Here is a 21652-nt window from a genome sequence, read left to right as displayed (position 1 = left end):
AATGGGATTACCATTTAACCATTCATCAGTTCCATATTGCAATTCATCAGAAACACTCCATCCTTAAAGAAGTACTGCAGTTTTGCATCCTGCCCAGGTCAGAAGTGAAATGGGAGGCTGACCAAATTCTCTGGCTTGCCTGATGGCCCCCGAAGATGACCCATGGAAAAAAGAGATGGAGCACATGCACAGGCTAGAGAACAGAGTTCTGTTAACCAAGTCTGACTGTGCTGCCTCACTGGCCAGTACACATGACCTGCTTTGAACCCCCCATATAGAGCAAAATCCTCCAAAGGGGGCACTCATTGTGGCAGATTGCTGATTTAGGGCCGCTTCTGTTGTAGAGGGGAAAGGATTTACTTGGCTGCCATTGACCCATAGTCAGGATTTGACTTTGCATTTCCAAACCACAGAGTAATGGCTGAAACAACTATTAGAGGATTAATAAAATGCCTTATACATAGCCGTGATTTATAACTTCTGTTCAAGGTACCAATAAATAGAAAGGAAGTGCAAGAATAGACCTGGCAACATAGAATTGATTTTCCACATACTGTACCAGCCTCAAATAACTGGCATTATAGGATACTGGAATGGGCAGCTATAAAGCTCAGAACAGCTTCTAGTAAGACAAGGTCTATGAATTTTGGGTTGTCTTATTGCAGACAATGGTTTATGTCATGGATTAGTGACCATTTGGTTTAGTCTCTTCAGGAGATTAAATCCATGGGTCTGGGAGTGAATGGGTTGGGGAACCGAGAGAAATAAGACAGAAACTATTAAAAAATATTTTTGTTTCCCACACCAGTGCCCTTTGGGGCTTTTGGTCTAGTTATGCCCTTTACTTTGCAGTGAAGTTTAGCTATTCCTTGCATTTGACACTCCATTTCCAAACTGCTGACTTGTTCACTGGCTGTTCCTATCACTTAGAATTCTTCCTCTTTCTCTGCTTTCTGACTTTTAAGACCTTCAAGACTCAGCTCAAATTCCACCATTCTGCCAGAGGTCTTTCCTAGTATCTTCCAGTGCAAGTGTCTTTCTTGTGAGATTACCTCCCATTTGCATTGTAAATCTCTTATATTTACATGTCATCTTCATTTTTGAAATGAATTCCTTGTTGACAAGAGGAACCACATTAATACCCCCTTTTGTGTCCCCGGTACTTAGCAGTGTCTGATACATAGTAAGTGCTTATTGACTTGTTGCTTCTTGTACCATCCTTCTATGTGCCATAAGTCATGGAACGGCCTGCAGTTTGCAGGACTTATTCTTGTCCACTACACAGCAATGTAAAGGGGGTCAGAGGTACATACTGAGTAAGGATGGGATCCTGATCTGGGGACTGGAATATTTACATACTATGGAGAATAGTCACTGGGTCATGAATCACAACACAGGTTCTTAAAAAAAATTTAAGTGGAATTTAATGCAATGCCTTAGCAGTTTTAAGAACCAGCCAGCCAGCTGAAGTTTCTTTCTACATGGCACTGCATTGTGAAATGCACCTGAATCTTCCTGATGAACTGAACTCTCTTTTCAGATGCAGTGGCCAGTGACAATTTTGGTGATTTCTATGGTGGGCTTATGGAATAGTGTTCACGTGGAACCATGAGGGTATGAAAAAGCAGAGTAGACAAGCTTTTTTTTGTGCCTTATGAGGAAGTATTTTTGGGTCACAGAGGTAGCTTGTATTTAGTGAAGGTCTCAGTGTTGCTATTGGGATGTGCATAATTGTAATGTGTATACTGTCATAGAAGACATAGACAGAGAAGAAAGAAGGCTAACAAAATGTTCTAAGTACCTAGGATGCTATAAATAATGGAAATGTAGAGGAAGCATCTGAAGAACGTCTGTACCCAGTATAATATACTATTAAAATTTTGAGTTTACATTGCAACTTTTAGATAGATAGATGATAATCAATTTTGAGTTGGAAGGCCATAAAGTGGTTAAATAACTTCATTTTACAGTTGAGGACCTAGGGCTCAGTTACGAAGCTAAACTGATTCCATACCCAGCATGCTTTTCATTATGTTGCACTCTAGGACTATTGCATGCTTAATGTAATACCCAATTTTAACTCTTTATAATCTTGCTTTGGGCTTCTCTATATAGTGGCAACATCTTTAGGGATGAACAACAAATCTGTGTTACACTACAGTAGCCCCAAGTGCTGAGTTCCCCTTTCCAGTCATTCAGCAGACACAATTTCCTCAAAGCATCAGCATTCACTAAAGTATAGTATGAAGAGGGGCTTGAATCCCTTCTCCGTGCCATGGACTTGTCTCATAAATACAGGGTCTGTGGGAGGAGTGGTCACAAATGTACAGTACAGCAGTAATGAAGCACACACAAAAAGGGAATCAAGGCAGCTGATGCCCTTGCTTCTGTTGGTGGGCATTAATTTTTGCATCATCCTCATGCTGCTTCCACATGGACGGCTTTCTTAACTGTGTTCCCACCTTGTCCCCCCCTTTTTTTTTTTACTTTTTTTGTTTTTATTTATTGAATTTTTTTATTTTCAAAACACATGCAAGGATAATTTTTTCAGCGTTGTCCCTTGAAAAACCTTGTGTTCTAATTCCCCCCCCCCTCCCCTAGACTCCTCCCTCCCCCCTTCTGAAGCAGGGCTCTTGCCAGCAGGAGGTCTCCCTTGTGTCTATGATTGGCTCGGTCCTTTGCAGTGAAGCTTCTCCCTGCAAAGGCAATTAATGTTTGTCCTACATTCTTGAAGAGGACCAATGGCATCAAGAGGATGATGACTTGGCTTGCTTGTGAATTAGATTTAAGCGAGCCAGAACCGTCTTACTTTCCTCCAGCGTCCTGTGGCAAGACAGAAGTCAGGTGAATGGCCGCCAGGATGCAGCAGGGCACTCCAACCTGGCTTATAAAGCAGCATCCTTTTGGTGACTAAGAGTTGGCTCAGTGAGTAAGAGTCAGCAAGACTCACAAGTTGGGTTTCTGGGCAAGTCACTTACCCCGTTTACCCCAGTTTCCCTATCTGTAAAATGAGCTGGAGGAGGAAATGACAAACTCCGCTCCAGCATCTCTGCCTAGAAAATCCCAGAATTGGATACCATTGAAATGACTGAACAGTGACAGGAATTGAGACAAAAGATGGCCCTGCTGTGTTATATATGTGTTATAGCTGCTGTGTTAAGGAGGAGAGAAAATCCCTTCCCTCCCCCTCTTTACCTTTCAGGGACTGTGTCTGGACCCCTATCTGGGTTAACTGAAGAGTTAGCTTTCCTGAAGGAAATCAAGGTGTGACCAATTCCCCACTTATTGTGAAATGTATCTCTAACTCTGGGAGTTAAGGAGAACTTTATACTCTGTAAGGGAGCAGACTTTGCTAACCCACCTCTTGTTATTTGCCCATTTACTTTTTGTGATTATGACTATCTTTATATGTAATTTAATACCTTATTATCTATAATTATATTCGGGACTGAAGAAATTAGCTTGTCAGGGACCAATTCTCATTTTCTACTTTCATTTTATAATCTTTGGTGTTTGTGATAACTGAGTGATAAAATGTAATTGGGTAGAGACACCAGAATTCTAGATTGATACTGCCACATCAAGGTGTTTTTTAAATAATGTTATCATATATAATATTTGATATATGTGATAAACGAGCAATGAAATATGATTGGATAAACTAAACAGCTTTATGACATGGTTTATCACATATGTTCTATTGCTTCTATGCTTGTAAAATTAAATATCTAGTTTGTCCATTGGGTGAAAAGCTTACCTAGTTAGTTTCCTTCTTCATTGACCAGGGCACTAAAAATTTATTCAGATAATTTAGTGCGCATTATCCTAATACAGATCTTTCACAAATATGGCAGAAGCAGTGTCTTAGTGCTTTGGCCAGGAAAATAATCCTTAATCTCTGATGGGCCTATAATTGACTTCCAGAGGGAGAATGAAGTGGAATACAGAGGGATTATGTGGTATTAAGATTGAGCAAAAAGGCTACATAATACTAGCATTGCTGAAAATGAAAGGTATATTGTCCTTTCTTTATGGGGCAAGGAACTCAAAAGAAAGAACTCGGAATATATTGTTGAAATTGATTGTTTTACTGAACTGCTTTTTTTTCTCCTTTGTTATGTGTATCTGTCTGGGAAGAAGATATCTACACTAGTATTTTCTTTCTCTATTTGAGGGAAATAATGACATCATATTCTCTCTAAGGTTAATCCTTTTACAGAATCCATGATTCTACTTAGTTAGCCTTCTGACAGATTACCCTGACAGTCAGTTCTCCTCTCTCTTTAATCTTCATTCTCTAACCTTATGCCTGATATGCCCAGGTTCGTTACACCTAGTGTTTATTTTTTTCCAGCCTTTTCCATTAAAAAAAAAATACCTTTTGTATGACTCTCCCATCTTTCCATTCTTTATTTTTTCTCCCTTTCGCAGCCACACTCCTAGGAAAAAATGTCTATTTTTATTGCTTCATTTTTCCTTATGGCTCTATCTTGTCCAGTCTTGCTTCTGACTTCTTTAATTGAAACTACTTTCTCCAAAGTTAACAATCTCTTTTTAAAATTTTATTTTAATAATATATTATTTTGATTTTGAATTTCAAATTATTTTCTCCTTTCCTTCTTTATCTCTCCCTTACTCCCATTAGCAAACAATCTGACATAGTTTTACATGTATATTTATTTTTTAGCACATTTCCTTATGAGTCATATTGGGAAAGAAAAAAAGTACAACCTCTCTTGAAAACAATATGAACAAAATTTTAAAAATCCACAAAAATTTTTTTAAATTAAGAAATACTTTTCTTATTTAAGTCCCTACTAAGACAGTTACCCTTTGAAGATACTGAAATTGTGAATGGGCAGTTTTTTTCTTCTGTTAGAGCATTAGTACTCCATCATCATAAGACTTTAATTCCTCAAATACATTTACTTTTCTAAGAAGGTTTCTTTGGATTCTTGTGTTTGTATTTTAAAATATCTGCTCAGGCCTTGTCTTTTTTTTTTTTTTTTTTAAATCAGAAATGTTTGAAATGTCTTCTCTTCTAATTAAAGATCAATTTTTTCCTCTTTTCAGTGTTATTCTCAACTTTTCAGGGTAAGTGAATTTTAGTTGTAAGCCAATACATTTTGCATTTTGGAATATTACTTGACTTGTTTTTTTTTTAAGATGCTTGAAGTATTTTTTTTTTTTTTTTTGTCCTAGATTTTGGCTATGGCATTTCTGGTACTTTTCCTTTTCAAGATTTTTTTTAGGAAGTAGTTAGTGGAATATATTAATTTTTAAAAAATCTTTTGGTTTTAATAGATGTGGGCAGTTTTTGTTTATAATATCTTGAAAAAACTGGCCAGCCATGATATGAATAGAATCAAGACTTTAGATAAAAAGAAGGCTACTGACTATCATATATAAAATAACGGTAAACCATTTCAAAAAAATGTAAGCACTTAATATGTGCAAAGACTAATGGTAGATATTGGCTTAGTACAAAGGCAAATCAGATTATAGGTGTTGGGGACAGGAAATGAAAGTAGTAGTAGTTATCATTCAGCATTACCTGTGGCTATGGCTGTGGATAGAAGAGGAAGTGAGGTGGAAGTAGAAGATTAATGACATAAGAGGATTGGAATAAGTAGCTGAAGGTTATGGATTCATGAAGAGAGATCTAGTCAAGCAGGCAGATGGAGAGATTAAGTTTTTCACAGTGGGATGAGAACCAGATCATAGAACTGAGGATTAATTTCATGTTTCCACTTCTTTTCCATAAATTAATTTTTTGTTATATTTTAAGTTCCAAGCTATATTTTCCTTCCTTCCTTCTACTACATTAGTGAAGGCCACCACTTGACAGAAGAAAGACATATTTTTATTCATTTCAGCCATGTTTGCAGGATATGTGGCTTGAATTAGAACATCCAGGACAAATTGATCCAAATGAGAATAGAACTCACTATTTTAGTTAAATTCTCCAACCAGCTGAACTTATCAGTTTTGCAGATAGAAGTATTAAAGCCTAGATATTATTTGCCTTTATATATAACTTAGTCTAATAGAATAGATAATATAAACTGAAGTGTAAAAAATAAAACATGGGTCAGCTCCAATACATGTATCAACACAACAACAAAACCCCCAGCATAATTGAAAAGAGTCTTAAGTTTTAGTACATAATTAGTTTAAACAACATTTGACAGGAAAAAAATTGTGGTACAACAAAAGAATTGAAATGGGACCTGGCAGGTATACTTATTAGTTAACTCTAAATTGTTCATGAATTACATAATTTGTGAATTATCTCTAGCAGATTTTTAAACCCAAATTTAATTTCCTTTTAACTTCTTGGTTTCCATTGTGGTCAGCTAGGAATTCTCAAATTATTAGTATAAACGAGCTATTTGGGAGATGGAAGGAATAATTACACACACCAACGATAAAAAATGAATGCAACATTTAAATAACTTGCCTAAATATTCTATTCTTCAAATCCAAACATCATTTTTTGCATATAGACAATTTTGCCTCATTTGCCATACATTTCCCTTTCTTTAGCCCCACTGACTTGTGATATATATCCATTAGAAGATGATTTTAATGTTACTTCTTTGTTAGGTTTTCCTATTTCTTATGCCATCACATAGAACAGTTATTCCCTTGAAAAGGGAAAAATGTTTTGAGTTCATTCAGTAAAGAAATTAACATCTTTTGCCACAAGAGGAGAATCTGAAACTGGCTAATTTGATAGCCATAGTTAACAGCTCAGGGACAGCTTGATCCCAAACCGCAGGTTTATCAACATGTTGCTCCCAGGAAATTGTCTTTTAGGTTTTTTCATTTCTTGGTGCAGGCAGGGAAGCAACATCATTTAGAGAACAGGAATATAGAGTTGAGTAGGCAGAGGAATGGACCTGTTACTGAACCAAGAAGAGAAAGTTTTAGGATGGCAGTGCTGTTTTATGAAGGCTACATGAGATCCATCTTCCGGGTTCTTCCAACATAGCCGGCATGGCACAGTACCCCTGCTTTAAGAAAAAGAATGGAAGACTCAGAAAGAAAGGGTATAGGGAAAGGACTCATTCTTTCACAGGACTCAAGAAACCAAGCCTTAAGTGCTAAAGGGGTACAGATAAGTTTAGGAGCTAGGAAGTAGGATTTTTTTTTCTCTTGGAAAAATCACAGTTAGAAATTTTAAGGTGAGACAAAAGCATATTGTAGGAATTCCAGCTCAGGAGCCAAGTTGTAGAATTATGTAAAAATACCCCTTATTTGCTTGCTGGTGTTTGGCCAATCATTTGCTCATAAACACATTATTTTGGGGTCCTTGTTTCCAATTTTTTTTGGTCACATACTCCATCAGCCTAAATGTTTATACACATACCTCCAATACCTGTATAATCATTTATAAATTATACATATATAATAATGTACTTGTGTATATTATACAAATATAGAAATTTCAAAAGGACAAGATAAAGATGAGATAAAGTGTTTAAAGTTTTTTATTTTACTTATTAATAGTACATAAAATCTCTTTGCTCTCACTAAAAATATCATGAGGACAATATAATTGAATATACTTTATTATTTTGAAAAACGTTTAAAATTGCTTTCTACCTTTATTTTTGAATATTGGTTCTAAGTTCATTGCAAAAGCTTTTTGAGGGGGGCCCTTAAGTGAAAGGGGGTCCTGAGATCAAAAGTTTGAAAATTGCCAATTTAAATGAACAGAATTCTTGTGGTTATCCTTTCCCTCTTGGGAATTATGTCCTGATTTCCACAATCACTGTGATGAGGGGATTGTTTGAGGAATAGCTAGGTGGATGAAGAGGAAGATGATAATGAGCAGGTAGTTAGTATTGATGGTAGCATTAGGAAAGACTGTTCATCTATATAGAAATTGTTCCCCAGGTTGGCTGGGGGAGAAAGGGAGGCTAGAAGAAAAGCTGATGCCCTGAAGTTCAAGGTCACGTTTTGTTAATCTCCAGGATGTTGGATATGCTTCCACCTAAATGTTAGGGGAGGTGATAACTGAGAGGATAGTAGGTTTAACTTATATGAAATGTACTGTCTTCTGTATTCCTCATTGCTGCTTCAATTAGTTTGACATGCCTGGCTGTTTGTGGTAGTTGATGTCAGAGGCTAGAAAGTTAACTTAAATTTAGACTCTCCTAGTCCTCTCTTATCTGGTCTGTAATGGAAAATAAGTTGTTAGGATTATAACCAACCATAATTCTGGAGGTCTTATGATAAATTTTTTATTGAAATTTTGTTTCCTTCATCATCATTGTTACCCCATGTAGCCCTCTCCAGCCTGGAAAGTCATTTCATATGACAAATAGGATTTTTTAATAGAGAGAAAGGAAAAAAACTTACCCAAACTGATTAATACATTGAAAAAGTTTAAAAATATATGCAACATATAGCTCTTGTGAACCTCCCCTCTCATCTCCCACCTCCCTTGGGAATATCTCCTCATATCTTTTCATTAGAGAGATGATTAATCCATATAATTTTATTTTTCATTTTTGATGTGTAATAATTCTTTCCATTTACATTATTGTAGTTACTGTGTATGTGATTTTCTTGCCGCTACTTACTTTGTTCTACATCAGTTCATATATCTTTCCATGTTTCTCTGTATTCATCAAATACATCATTTCTTACAGCACAGTAGTATTCCATTATGTTCATGTAACACAGTTTGTTTAGCCATTCTTCTAGGTGATGGACATCTGCTTGTTTCCAGTGCTTAGCTATCACAAAAAAAGGCATGCTTTAAATATTTTGATGTATATGAGGATTTTTTTCTTATCAATTAAATTATTTCTTGAAGCATAAGCCTAATAATGGAGTCTCTAGGTGAAATTTAAGTGACTTTGTTCACATAATTCCAAATTGCTTTTTAAAATGATTGTTCTGTTTCTTAGTTCCCTCAATATATTAGTGCCCATTATTTCACAACCTCTCCAATACTATTGCTACTTTTTGTCATTTTATGCTCTTGATTTCACACATGTGTGATACATGATACAAAGATGTATGATACACACATTTCCTCCCTATTTATTTATTTATTTATTCATTTATCCATTTATTTATTTGTTTTTTGGATATGGCCAATATAGGAATTTATTTTGCTGGATTACACATGCTTATAACAAATTTTGTTTTTTTTCTTCTTTCTCAGTAAGCAGAAAAGAAGAAAGGTAAAAAAGAAAAAGGTGATTTTTTTCAGAGAATAAATTGTTATGGAACAAAGAAAATGTCTGAAATTATTCACTTTCTGTTGGAGACAGGTTTGAAGAACTACTAACAAACTTGCCTAATGAGCAAAATCATGTCATAAATGAGTTGGTAGCAGACTTAGTGTTCAAGAAGTCTTTCCTAAGCAGAAGCAGGAAGCACAGAAGGCCAACCAGAGATGTCCAAGCCCCAGGGGGAGAACACTGTGCCCATGATGGTCCTGGATGCAGCTCAAAAAAAGAGACTCCAGCAGCAGATGCAGCAGGTGAGACTCTACTCAGAGGAGGCGAGGTCCACAGAGACTTCTTGATATTAATAAAAATTAAAATATAGTATCTTTGGGAAGGGATTTGCAAAGACCCAGGATTACACCAAACATACCTGCAGGCTTCAGTGTCCATGGTAACAGACATCCATTTATAATACACCCTAGAATTTAACAGCCCTCACAGAGAAGAGGGAGTTTTATATCCAATTAAAGTTTTATATATAAAGTTTTATATCCAATCTACATTTCTCATGCTCATTGCTTTTGCTTTTATATCTGATAAATTCAAGTCAAGGAAGCATATTAAACCTGATCAATATCCTCTGCAGGAAGCATACGATTTGGATTACAGTTGCAAACACTTTGGTATAATCTGCCTAAGTTCTAGGTCTCTGATGTATTTTGTTTTCTCTGTTTCTTTCTCGCCAGCATGTTCAGCTCCTGACTCAGATCCACCTTCTGGCTAGCACCAACCCCAGCCTCAGCTCGGAGGCCAGTACCACCAAGATGTTCCTTGTAAGCCCGTTTATACATGAATCTGCACGTTGAAGTGCACGATAATGCTTGGCCAGTAGTTTTCCAAAATCACTCACCCTACCTGATTTACAGTGATCCCTTCATTCATTGGTTCTCCTTGATCTTAGCTCTTTTTACCTTTTCCTTTTTCTTCTCATATTGCCTAAGAATTCATAGGCATCCACTTACTGCCTTGTTCCTCCCACCACCAGGTTCCTATGAAAGGGCAGAGGGTATATTGTTTCCATCACCTCGTTTATCTCCATCAGTTCTACATTTTGTGTAGATATGCTGGATTGTTGAGTTTTTCTCCTCCTATCTTAGCATGTGCTGTGTTTTCTAAGTTACAGTTAACCACTAGGGATTTATCTATTCACCTTAGAGGAGTTTGCAGAATGTAAAAAATAGCATGATGTATGATGTAGGGAGGGAGTTAAAGGGATAGAACTTTAAATCCTAAAATGTCTTCCATTATAAAACTATCCTTGAGATTGATAACAAGGGTTTTGATGTACTGTTTCTTAGATATCAGTATTTCATTGATAAGATTGCTTAGCTCTTTAATCTTTTCTGTGATAATATTTGACTACCTGTTTTCCGAGTGTTATATCCATTTTCATTTGAGCCTCACAACTACTTTAAAAAGGGAGATGCTATTATTTTCCTTCTTTTATAGATGAGGAAACTGAGGCTTATGTAAACTGCCTTTTCTGCAGAGTGCTAGTGAATGTTTGAGGTAGGTTTGAATCGAAATCTTCCTGAATCTGAGTCCAGTGTTCTAGCCAGGATCTACCTCTCAACTAGCTTATGGTTTAGTTTAGTCTGATTTGAAAGAGAATACCCTCATAAAAAAGACATTTTCAATGTACAGATGAAAATAAGTAAATATAGTATGAACATTTCAGAAATGTGTGTGCTTCTAGTGTTTTGACTAATGGAGGAATCAGAATGGATAGAGGCTTATTAGGGAGTACTTTCTTAAAGAGGCTCTAAATAGAATTTGTTTTGCTACTGAAATACTATTTTTTCCCATCTTATATCCCTTCCCTCTAAGTAGGAAGAGTTTCTTGACTGGGTTGTGGGTTGCATAGTATTCCTTATATAAGTCTGTGACACAGCTTAACTATTGTGTTTTATGTTTTCCTAGAGGGAACTGGGGACCTTTGCTCAAAGCTCTATTGTCCTTCACCAGCAGTTCAATTCCAAGTTTCAGACCACATTCCAGCCTTGTAACCTGAAGGGTGCTATACAGCTCATTGAAGATTTTCATTCACATGTCAGCATTGACTTGAGCCCCCCAAAAAAGGTCCAGAAGAATGATGAGGGACAAAATCCTGAATATCCAAGTAGGATTCTGAATGTGTGGTGATGTTGTTCAGTTGGGGGAACTTGTCAAATGTAACTTGGGTTGGCAAGAGACAGGATGGCGCTTTATATTCCATCCTGTTTTGTCTTACTCCCTTGGGACTCTTCCATATCCTTTACATAATTTGGATGGATTAAGCTAGGAAGAGAACATGGGTTAGGTGACAATGGAAGAAATAATAGGGGGAAAAGTTAGTGCCAAAAGTGGAGATAGAAATAGGAATGATATTAAGTATAAGAGTTGGGGCAAGTAATAATTGGTTGTATGTGAATTTCAAAGAATTCTTCAGGTTGCTATAACATATGTTCTATATTAAGTTCACCTGAGTGTATGCTAATAAGAATATTTATATTTCAAAGCACTCATCTTATACACATATCTTTTCAGGGCAAGTGGATTTTCATTTTGCAAACAGATAAACTGGGACACAGAAACTTTCTTTTGGTTGGTTTTTTGTTTGGTTTGTGTAATTAGTAATGATAGTACTAGGACTTGAGCCCAAGTTTCCTAACTCCTAATATAGGGTTCTTTCCAGTGATTCAGGTAAAAAGAAATGTGAATTCAGGTCAGATTTAGCTCTGACATTCTGTGTGACTGTTTTCATAGTGCTGTGTGATACGTCTAGACCCTGTGATTTCATTGGGGCCTTTTTTCCACCTAGGAAGATTATACCCTGTGTATAACATAGTCTGAGAGAGCTATTTAAAACTAAGATAGGTTAAGTAACCTGCCTCTAGATTCTCACTGGAGAGTCAGATCTAGAACTTAGCACATTATCTGAACCTTGCCATCCAGCATGTTGTCCAAAACACAAAGTAACAGGCTTAGTTCTGATTCAGTTTGATTTACGAGGTATTTTTTTGGGGGTGGGCTTGGGGGAATAGAGCTTTCATTTGGCTAAAAATAAACATATACATTAAATTTGAATCAGGATCAATATGGTTTAGTCTGTACTTTTGTTTATAGTTTGATTTTGAGTCAAAGTCCTTGGCTCATTTTATTAAAATAAAGCATGTGAAGGACTTGCACTCACCAAGATACACTTTGTAGAAGTTCTTCATTGAGATTTCACTGATGCCCATTCAAAGTTCCTACTCCTATAATTCTAGACACAAAATGATTCTTCTTCTGGAGACTTTGAAGCATTTTACAGAAGAAAAAATAAATTTGGCAGATCTGTCCAGAATGACAATGACATTTAAAAACGAACAGACATTGAGGGACTTAGTGGTTTAGGTCTTTTCAGGATTTTCTAGTTACATCTTAGAAGGGACACAGGAGAGCTTAATGTGACAAGTTGAACAGAACAATGGGATTTAGGAACTGTGAAAAAGAAAGGTTAGAAAAATGGAGACTTTATTTTGGAGAAGGTTCTAGGAAAATAGAACTAAGGAGACTGCATTTATATATAAAGGATGGGAGGGCAGGTATGTAACTTGTCCTTCAAAAATGGATGAATAATTATTTAAATGGGCTCAATTGATTTTCATTTACAAGAAAATAAGGAGACTTGAATTAATGTCTAAGGTTGGAGGAAAGATTGGAAGGATCCAGTCAGTTACCAAATCTTTCTGTTTCTACCTTCATGACATCTTTTGCAGGTGACCCCCTTTCTCTTCTCATGTGGCTACTACCCTTAATTTAGCCCCTTATCAACTTTGGCCTCTTCATTAGTCTTCCTGTTTCCAACCTCTTCTCTTTTGAGCTGTCAAAGTAATTTTACTTAAGTGTGGATTTGACCATGTCACTCCTTTTTCTAGTAAATTCCAGTGGCTTCTTGCTGCCTCTATAATAAAATATAAACAACTCTGTTTGGTATTTTTTCCTTTTCTTTTATGTAAAACCATTTATTTTCAAAACACATGCATAGATAGTTTTCAAAATTTACCCTTGCAAAACGACAAGTAATCCAATATATGTTAAACATGTGAATTTCTTTCTACACATATTTCTACAATTATGCTGCATTAGAAAAATCAAAGAGGAAAAAAAATGAGAAAAAAAAAACAAAATGCAAACAAACAACATCTGTATGGTATTTAAAGTCCTTCAAAAACTAGTTTGAACCTATCTTTCCAGCTATATTATATTAGACCAAATCTTAATTTGTGGTCTACCAACTGATTTTTAAAATATTTTGGTAACTGTAAAGTAACTGTAAGTATTTGATTTCCTTTGGAATCCTACATATTTTATCTTATGCATTAAAAATGTTATTCCAAGGGAGGATTAATCAAATTGCCAAATGAAATTGACACAAAAAGGTTATAACCCTTGTAATTAGACATTACTCCCTGTACTCTCTGGTCCCAGTCAGAGGGGAATATTCCTTACACAGAATCTGTCTCCTGAATCTATGTCTTTTCCTTGGTCATCTCTCATACTTGGAATATCTTCTTTTCTCATCCCCACTTCACGGAGTTCCTGTCTTTCTATTTGAAGCCTTTCCTCATGCTTCTCTCTTCCCTCCCCCAGGCTGAACATTAGTTTTCTCGCTAATAGTTTTGCATTTAATGTCTTTACATTTTATTCTTTAAATCTCAACATTTTCTTGTACATAATAAATGTACCTGTTGTCTCTCTTTAATGGAAATATAAGCTCCTCAAAACTTAAAAAAAAAAATCGGTATCTCCAGTGCTTAATTGTTTGGCATGTAATAGATACTTAAATGCTTGTTCATTGATTTCTTTTTTTGTCATTGCTTTTTCTAAAGAATATTGTATGTAATTGAAAGACAACTTGGGCTAAAGAATGCAAAGAGATGTACTAGCTGATTTCTGAACCCGTATAGTTCAAGATTTCTGTGAACTGTAGATTCTTCTTACAGCCAATGAATTTCCTTGTCTGCCGAAGCAAGTGGCCTGGATTCTGGCCACAAGCAAGGTCTTCATGTATCCAGAGCTGCTCCCAATACGTTCCCTGAAGGTGAAGCATCCCAAGGATAAGATATTTTTCACCAAAGCAGAGGACAAGTAGGTATTCAATGTTAGGAAGAAGGAAAAATTTTAAAAAAAGGGGGGGGTAGGAGTCACTTTAATGGGGCAGATAGAATATAAACAATATGACAGACACCAATAACAAGAGAATTACATGCAGAAGAATAGAGCTTTAGTCATCGGTCTTTGGTGGCTGAGGATAGAGAAAGATATCATAGAACAGGGGGTGGGAGGTGGGAGTTGGAAATGAGTTGGAGGAGTTGGGAGAAATATTTGGAAGGAAGGGCAAAGCCTTTTTTTGAGTCTGTGCATCTTTTTTTTTTTTTTTTTTTTTTTTTTTAAGTTTATTAGCTTTGGGGCTGAAACATTTTGAAGGGACTGAGTTTCCAAAGCCGCTAATCAGTAAATACCTCCTGACTGCCAAGTCTGATCACCAGCTGACTGTGAGAATCAAGAACCTCAACATCAGCCGGGCTCCTGACAATATCATCAAAGTGAGCTACCTCTTTATTCTTTACATATCTGTCCCATGCTCTCTTTCTTTTGTGGAAAAGGGTAGCTTTGCTTGATAGAATATAGAATTGGGGACCCTAAGTTTTAAGTCAAACTTTTTTTGAATTTTTTTGAATTAAGTTTTGCCATTATGTTATGGAACCTCCCTTTCTCCCTCTTTACCTGCTTCTCTGTGCTCTGGGTGAGGGGCAGTAGGGGCTCTTCTCTTGACTCTTTGCTCTTGTTGCAGTTCCCCCTGGAGAGTTGAGCAGAACTTAAGCAGTATGATCGTCATCTTCATTTCCTCTGTTCCTTCCCCTTCCCTCTCCTCTCCCCAGCTCTGTCTAGAGGAGAAATAAATATGACATTGGAACAAGAATGGGATCATGCAATTGAAGCATTAATTCAGCCTCAAGTGCAGAAACTCTCACCTTGACTTGTGTGTGATTCCTATGTCTGCTTGTATCCATAGAAAAAGAAAAGGACCTTGATTTCCCCTGTGTTATTACTCCCTTCCTTCTTCCTTTCCCCAACCCCAGTCTGGCATTATAACATGAGGATTATCATGCATGTTTATTCTTTGTTCTCAGTATTACAAGAAGACAAAGCAATTGCCAATATTGTTTAAGTGCTGTGAGGAGCTTCAGCCTGATCAATGGAAGCCGCCTGTGGAAAGGGAAGAACGGCATCTTCCTTTCTGGTTAAAGGTACAGTCCTAATTGTTCCTACAGAAAACCAGAGTTATCATGGAAGACCCATTGCAAGAAACTTAAGAGGTCTAGTTCAAGCCTGTAATGCAGTAGTCATCAAATTGGGCTGCAAGAAAGCTTAGGAAATGTTCTTACCTACTCTGAACTTCTAACTTGTAGATGAGATTTTCTCTTGTCTTGGGAATGCCTTACAGAGATAACACAATTTCCTTTTGTTTCTAGTATAATTGGATATATAACTGGATACTTTGAAAAAAAAATTCTTTCTAAGCTTAGTAATCATAAATAAACCCTTTAAGTTATTCAAAAGAGAATAAAAATGGTAGTAGGTGAAATAATAAACTCCAATATTTGTGGTTAAATAAAAATATTTTTCAATAGTATTACTTTTCCAAATATATATAAAGATAATTTTCGACGTTTATGTTTGTAAGACTTTGTATTCTAATTTTTTTTTCCCTCTTTAAATTCCTTCCTCCCTAAGAAAGCTAACAATCTGATATAGGTTAAATATGTGCAAAGCTTTTTAAACTTATATCCATATTTGTTACGTTGTACAAGAAAAATAAAATCAAAAGGGAAAAAATCACAAGAAAGAAAAAAAAAAACAAGTAAACATACAATAGCAACAACAAAAAGATGAAAACATTATGCTTCAATTCACATTCAGTCTCGATAGTTCTCTCTCTGGATACAGATGGCACTTTCCATCCATCACAAATCTATTGGGTTTTCTTGAATCATTTCCTTGTTGAAAAGAGCCAAGATCATCACAGTTGAACACATAATTTTGTTGTTACTCTGTACTGTTCTCTTGGTTCTGCTCACTTCACTTAGCATCAGTTCATGTAAGTCTTTCCAGATTTCTGAACTCAGTCTGCTCATCATTCTTAGAAATATTCTTAATGTTCTATTACATTCATATACCATAACTTATTTAGCTATTCTGCATCTGATGGACACCCATTCAATTTCAAATTCATTAGAATATTATTTAAACAACATGGTAAACCCTTTTCCTTTTTGCTTTCAGGTTCCTTCAGAATTTCTTTTCCTCATTTTGATATAAAATTCTTGTTTTTTATGGGAAGGTTTTCAGCATTAGGGGAAGGAGAAAGTATTTAGAATATAGTCAGACTGGTTATTTAGGGAGTAGAGGTTTGTTGGGATGGGGAGGAAGAAATATATTTTAAAGAGAGACCTTAAAGTCTCACAAAGAGTATCGAATTCCTGAAAACTTCCAAATTTCTCTTCAACCTGATAGGAAATCACCAGAATGCTTGTCTTTCCCACAGGCCAGTTTGCCAGCTATCCAGGAAGAAATACAGCAGTTAGATAATGATGCTGGAGGATCAGGAGACCTGTCTAGATTAGCCGAGACAACATGTGACCCAGATCTGGAGTCGGGGAGCGAGAGCCGCTATCCCCTGCTGCTGCCCAAGGGTGTGGTGCTGACCTTGAAACCGCTTGCCAAACGCTTTTCTTCAAGGAAGATTTGGAGGCAGAAGTCAGTCCTGAAACCCCTCCTCATCCGCCCTGCCCCTGCTCTCCAGCCTTGCTCTAATGACAGTGCTGGAGGCAGATTAGCCCCATGTGAGACCCCTCCAAGGAGAGGGGAGGTCCCAGACGCCCAGCTTAGGCAGCCAGCCACCGTCTTGAAGACAGGGCCAAAGGCTTCGCCCTTAGGGGGCACAGGGCGTGGTGGTGGTGGGATTCCCGTGAACTTGCCTCCACTAGCCCCCAAGAACACAGCCAGGGCCCAAGCCTTCCTTTGTCCCTTTCCTGCAGCCTTCCAGTCCAAAGTCTTGTTGCCATCAGTTGTTGCTCCCAATCGAGGTGAGCCAAGGATGAAGCCCCCAAAGAGAAAATCGGCCGAGGCCTCCCGTCTCCTGAAGCCTGCCCCCGTCCTTCCCTCTCCCCGGGTGATCCTTACGGTTCCTGCCACCGCTATGGGAGTTGTGGGTCTCAACAGCCGTTTTAATGCGATCCAGCCTCCGAGAGCCACAGCTCAGAACCCTCAGACCATCCCCATAACGACCGTCTTGGTTAGCCCTACATCCTTTATCTGTCCATTAAACCAGCCCCTTATCGCCTCTTCTATTCCACCTTTACTTGTTTCTGGAAATCCTGTGAATCTCCCTGTGCCATCGACCCCTGCAGAAAACACCCAGGCGAAATCAGGCATTCCTGGTCCTCAGCCTGAAGGGGAAAGTGCCTTTCCCACTGTGGATCCCAAGCAGAAGTCCCAGGACTCATCTCCCCCTTGTTCAAGCCCCTATCCCAAAGAAAAGCACAGCCCGGGGCCTCCTCCACCAAGCGGGGACCGTCAGGGACACCTGTTTGAGAGCAATGCTCATAGCTGGACAGTCGTGAAGATGCTGGATGGGAGGCAAGTCCTGCAGCCGCTATCTCGTGCCTCTCAGATGGCCATCAATTGTTTGCCAGAGAATTTACTGAAGATTGTTAAAGTAGAACCTGAGGAGTTCGAGGAGGAAGCCAGCTGGACTTGGAACAGGTTCCCTGAGCCAGACATTTGTGATGAAATTAAAAAAGAGGTCTCCACGGAGTCGGAGGTGGAACCCCCATATGAGGAGGCAGATAGTGCTGCCCAAGTGAAGCAAGAGGCCGATTTACAAGAGGAAGAAGGTGAGACAGCAGTGGGGACTCCTGGTGAAGGGAAGCCAGGAGGAAAGATGAGCAAAGGGTCTCCCAAGAATACTTCCTCTTCCACTAATCCTGATACCATACTTAGAGTTCCCTTAGGTAAGCCTGAGGACTCATTTAGTGTTGTTGGTCTGACAGTGAGGACCCATGCTGGGCCAGAAACAGGAGATGAAAAACTTAAGCCAAAAGAGGAGGAAGAGGATTTTGATGAAGATGAAGAAATGACATCTGACTCTGAAGATGATGTGCCGTTTGTTCCAGAGTTTCAGGTGGGAGTTTGGGGTATAAACACTGTAATTGAAGACTTCAGTCTATGTTCAATGTATAATTATCTCTCAATTATCCTGAAGTGGGCATTGGGGACAAGAGGCATGGAGAATAATAGCATAGATAACTTGAAAATAATTTTATTTGGCTTTGGAATATATTGTGAGCTTTCATCATTTACTGAGTGTTAAAAATGATAAAATGTTTTAATAGAAGAGAACTGAACTTACTATGAATCAGCTGTAACAGAATGGCCTATGTAGAGATAATTGAATTTCTTGTATATCCAGTTGCACAGGAGAGTGTGAGTGAGCTTTGTCAAAAGAGGGAGGGACAATAATAGTTCAGGATGACAGGATCAAGAAATCATCAAGCCTGAATCCTTCATTTGTATTTGATAGAATTGAGGTTGATTCTTGGCAAAAAGTTACACAGGTTAATAGTAAAGTAACAAAAGTAATAGTAGTAGAATTAGGATTGAAACTCAGGTACTGACTCCAAAACTTGGATCCTGCCTTTTGGTTTCCTGGAGCAGATAATGCTAAAAATCTTCAGGAAAGAAAGATCGTTGAATGGTCATCTTGTTTCTGCTATTCCCTTTAGGCAGCCTGGCAGCTTACCCCACACATCTCTTAAACATCCCCCTACAACCTAAATTATGAAGTATGGCCAGATAGTGGAAGTTCTGCCCCCCTTTTACTGCCTAACATCTTTTTGTGTTCCATTTGTAAATTTGGATCCTCAATGGATGGAGATATGAGCAATGATCAAAAGGGTTTTGTAGGAAACCGTGGAGAAGCCGACATGTCTGGTGTCTGGGAGGTGCGTGGGCCAGGAGAGTGATTCTAAAGAAGAGAAACCTTGGAAAGAGAATTCTTGTCCTGAGGCTGTGGTGAAACTGGAGAAAGATGATGAAATGATGGATGAAGCAGATAGAGATCCTTCCTTCCACCCTTGTTTCACCTAAAGCAGTCCTAGAAATGGGGACCAAAAGGACGCCCAACCCAGGTGAGTTTGTTATGTTCACCTTGAGCAGCTCTCCAGAAAGATGGGCATTTAGTGCTCTTCATCATCCCCTACCAAGCATTTGAGAGAGGGCTCAATTCCAAACTTGCTTGCAGGATTTCCATTGAAATATTGCCAAAAATAAATAATGTAACATCTTTGAAGGCAAGGACCATGTCTTACACATTTTTCCCTTTCATCAGAGGGCCTAGCACAGAACCGAGAACACAATAGGTGGTTCTCAACAAATATTAGCTGAATCTCATCAAATGCCCATTGTGCATTTTCCTTCCTCAGTTTCTTTTTGCCAGTTCCTTACCTTCTTAAATATGAAGCTCAGAGATGTCCGTCTGTTATTATAAAGTCCTGTCTCCACCAAACACAAAGAGAGATACTCGAGACCTGAACACAAAGAAGAAAGTGGAGGTGATTCCATTTGTTTGAAACCTGCTGCCCAGGTCTTTGAGGCAATGTTCTTGCCAACTGGCAATATGCTCAATCCCTACCCTATGAATATTGGCCAAGAGGACAGTTTTGTAGGTCTGTTTCTTCTCGTGTCTTTCACTGACTGACATTTGTTGATTATGTTCAGATGGTCTTTGGGGATGTGCATTATCATCACGGCGATTTTTTTTTTTTGGTCCAGATATCCGTCTTCATTAATATAAGGAATTCCTAATGAGTTATTTGCTTCTTCTAGGAGAGATCAGCATATATTTGGCAATTTAGCAGTGTAAAGTCAGTATATGTAAGAGCCATTATTTGAATCTAGAACTCCCTGAATCCAATTTTGTACTGTTCAAACTGCCTATCAATTTCTCTCAAATGGAGTTTTTTTTTTCTCCCTCATCAAATAAAGCCAAAACTTTCAACTATACTTTTAGGGAAGAGCACCAACGCTGTTGGACATCCGGAGCTAGTGAAGCCCTGTAGGGGCTAGAAGGGACACCCTAGAGCTGCTCTTCCAATGCAGTGAGCGCATCCTAGAATGGAACTCCCTGAGGGAAAAGTACGTGGTATATTGTTCCAGTGGACCTAGCTAGCGTAAGACCACAGTTGCCTATGGTATTTGCTTTGGACAGACCGTCTCTGTTTCTTGAATTGACCTACCTCTAATTCAGATGGGCGCTCACCCAACCAGTTCTCAGATTTGTTCTTGTGCCTTGATCTCACCTTTTATTCTGTGTGCGTGTGTGTGTGTGTGTGTGTGTGTGTGTGTGTGTGTACATCTCACAGCTGGTCCAGGTAGTCTGCAAATGGTGCTTAACCTATCATGTGTGACTGGCTAGACTTTCTGTAGCCTGGTTAGCTTATCACTTTGTCCTTGATTGTTAAACTTTGCTTTGTTGGTTTGTTTTCATATACCTGCTAGAGCATGTCCTCATTTGAAAGATGCAGTTGAAACACTCTATAAAGTTATGAATTGACTGGTTCAAGCTAGTGACTTTTGCTGACTCAAGCTGGAAATTTTATAAAAGTCTGCACCAGCAGACACTTTCTCTTGTGCTTTTCAAACTGTATCTAGACCAGAGGAGAATTCCCAGTGGTGGGAATTCCAAACTGAAAGAGGCAACACTCCACCAGCCGTCACTGTTACACCTTCCGTTCCTCAGACTAAGCATTCTTCTGCAGCAGGTGGTTTATAATAGCCTACCAATGTTTTGGGGTTCTTGAGGTCAGGAGTGACTCTAAGTTTCAAATGCATGTGTTTCCTCTTAAGTACTCTTGTCAATAAATTCTCTTTATCAACTTTGTAGTGAGTGTGGCTTCCTTCTTTGTCTCATACTGGAATTAGAACTCTAAATTGTCACAGGCTTGCATACCAAGAATTTGCTCAGAGTTAACAGGATCAAAATAAGCAATTACTCACCTGATTCTCCCCCAGCCAGTCAAATCGAGGTCCTGAATTATTTCTTACTCATGGAATTGAGCTGTGGCTACTGGAAGGAGAGCCAGAGAAAAAAATAGTCATGTATTCAGAGAATTCTCATTCTTTTTTTCTTTATTATTTTCAAAGCATATGCAAGGATAATTTTTCGACATTGACCTTGAAAAACCTTGCATTCCAATTTTCCCTTCTCCCCCTCCCCTAGATGGCAAGTAATCCAATATATGTTAAACATGGTAAAAAATATGTTAAATCCAACATAAGCATACATATTTATACAGTTATCTTCCTGCACAAAAAAA

The 21652-nt window shown here is 38.0% G+C and overlaps 1 protein-coding gene and 1 long non-coding RNA gene across 8 annotated transcripts; one reads left to right on the top strand and one right to left on the bottom strand.

Moving 5' to 3' along the window:
* Window positions 1–7736: 7736 nt before the first annotated feature.
* On the bottom strand, window positions 7737–19868 carry LOC116423343. Of its 3 annotated transcripts, none has more exons than XR_004233911.1 (3): window positions 19782–19868; window positions 15000–15160; window positions 7737–8747 (listed from the first exon to the last, which is right to left on the bottom strand). It is a non-coding gene; the product is annotated as an uncharacterized LOC116423343 (long non-coding RNA). The 3 variants fall into 3 exon arrangements; XR_004233912.1 differs by lacking the exon at window positions 7737–8747 and adding an exon at window positions 12265–13173; XR_004233910.1 differs by lacking the exon at window positions 7737–8747 and adding an exon at window positions 13529–14307.
* YY1AP1 (YY1 associated protein 1) lies at window positions 9291–21274 on the top strand. Of its 5 annotated transcripts, none has more exons than XM_023502254.2 (9): window positions 9291–9502; window positions 9935–10021; window positions 11169–11367; window positions 14216–14360; window positions 14668–14818; window positions 15407–15523; window positions 16822–18459; window positions 19242–19465; window positions 20347–21274. In XM_023502254.2, exons 1-8 carry the CDS (start codon window positions 9416–9418, stop codon window positions 19422–19424), a joined length of 2607 nt encoding a protein of 868 aa, XP_023358022.2. In that variant the 5' UTR covers window positions 9291–9415; the 3' UTR covers window positions 19425–19465; window positions 20347–21274. The 5 variants fall into 5 exon arrangements, with proteins under 5 accessions (XP_023358022.2, XP_031822588.1, XP_031822586.1 ...); XM_031966728.1 differs by lacking the exon at window positions 20347–21274 and having other exon boundaries at window positions 16822–18172; window positions 18329–18459; window positions 19242–20250; XM_031966726.1 differs by lacking the exon at window positions 20347–21274 and adding an exon at window positions 19760–20250.
* Window positions 21275–21652: the final 378 nt, after the last annotated feature.

This window comes from Sarcophilus harrisii, chromosome 4 (genome assembly GCF_902635505.1).
Source record: "Sarcophilus harrisii chromosome 4, mSarHar1.11, whole genome shotgun sequence".
NCBI classification, from domain to species: domain Eukaryota; kingdom Metazoa; phylum Chordata; class Mammalia; order Dasyuromorphia; family Dasyuridae; genus Sarcophilus; species Sarcophilus harrisii.
The sequence above is the reverse complement of the archived record's forward strand: the minus strand, read 5'-3'. Positions and strand labels throughout refer to the sequence as shown.

Coding starts and splice junctions, on each gene's coding strand:
- YY1AP1 (XM_023502254.2), top strand. CDS start 9,416: ATGTCCAAGCCCCAGGGGGAGAACACTGTGCCCATGATGGTCCTGGAT. Junction 14,361..14,667: donor TTCACCAAAGCAGAGGACAA/GTAGGTATTCAA, acceptor TTTTTTTTTAAG/TTTATTAGCTTTGGGGCTGA. Junction 15,524..16,821: donor ATCTTCCTTTCTGGTTAAAG/GTACAGTCCTAA, acceptor TCTTTCCCACAG/GCCAGTTTGCCAGCTATCCA.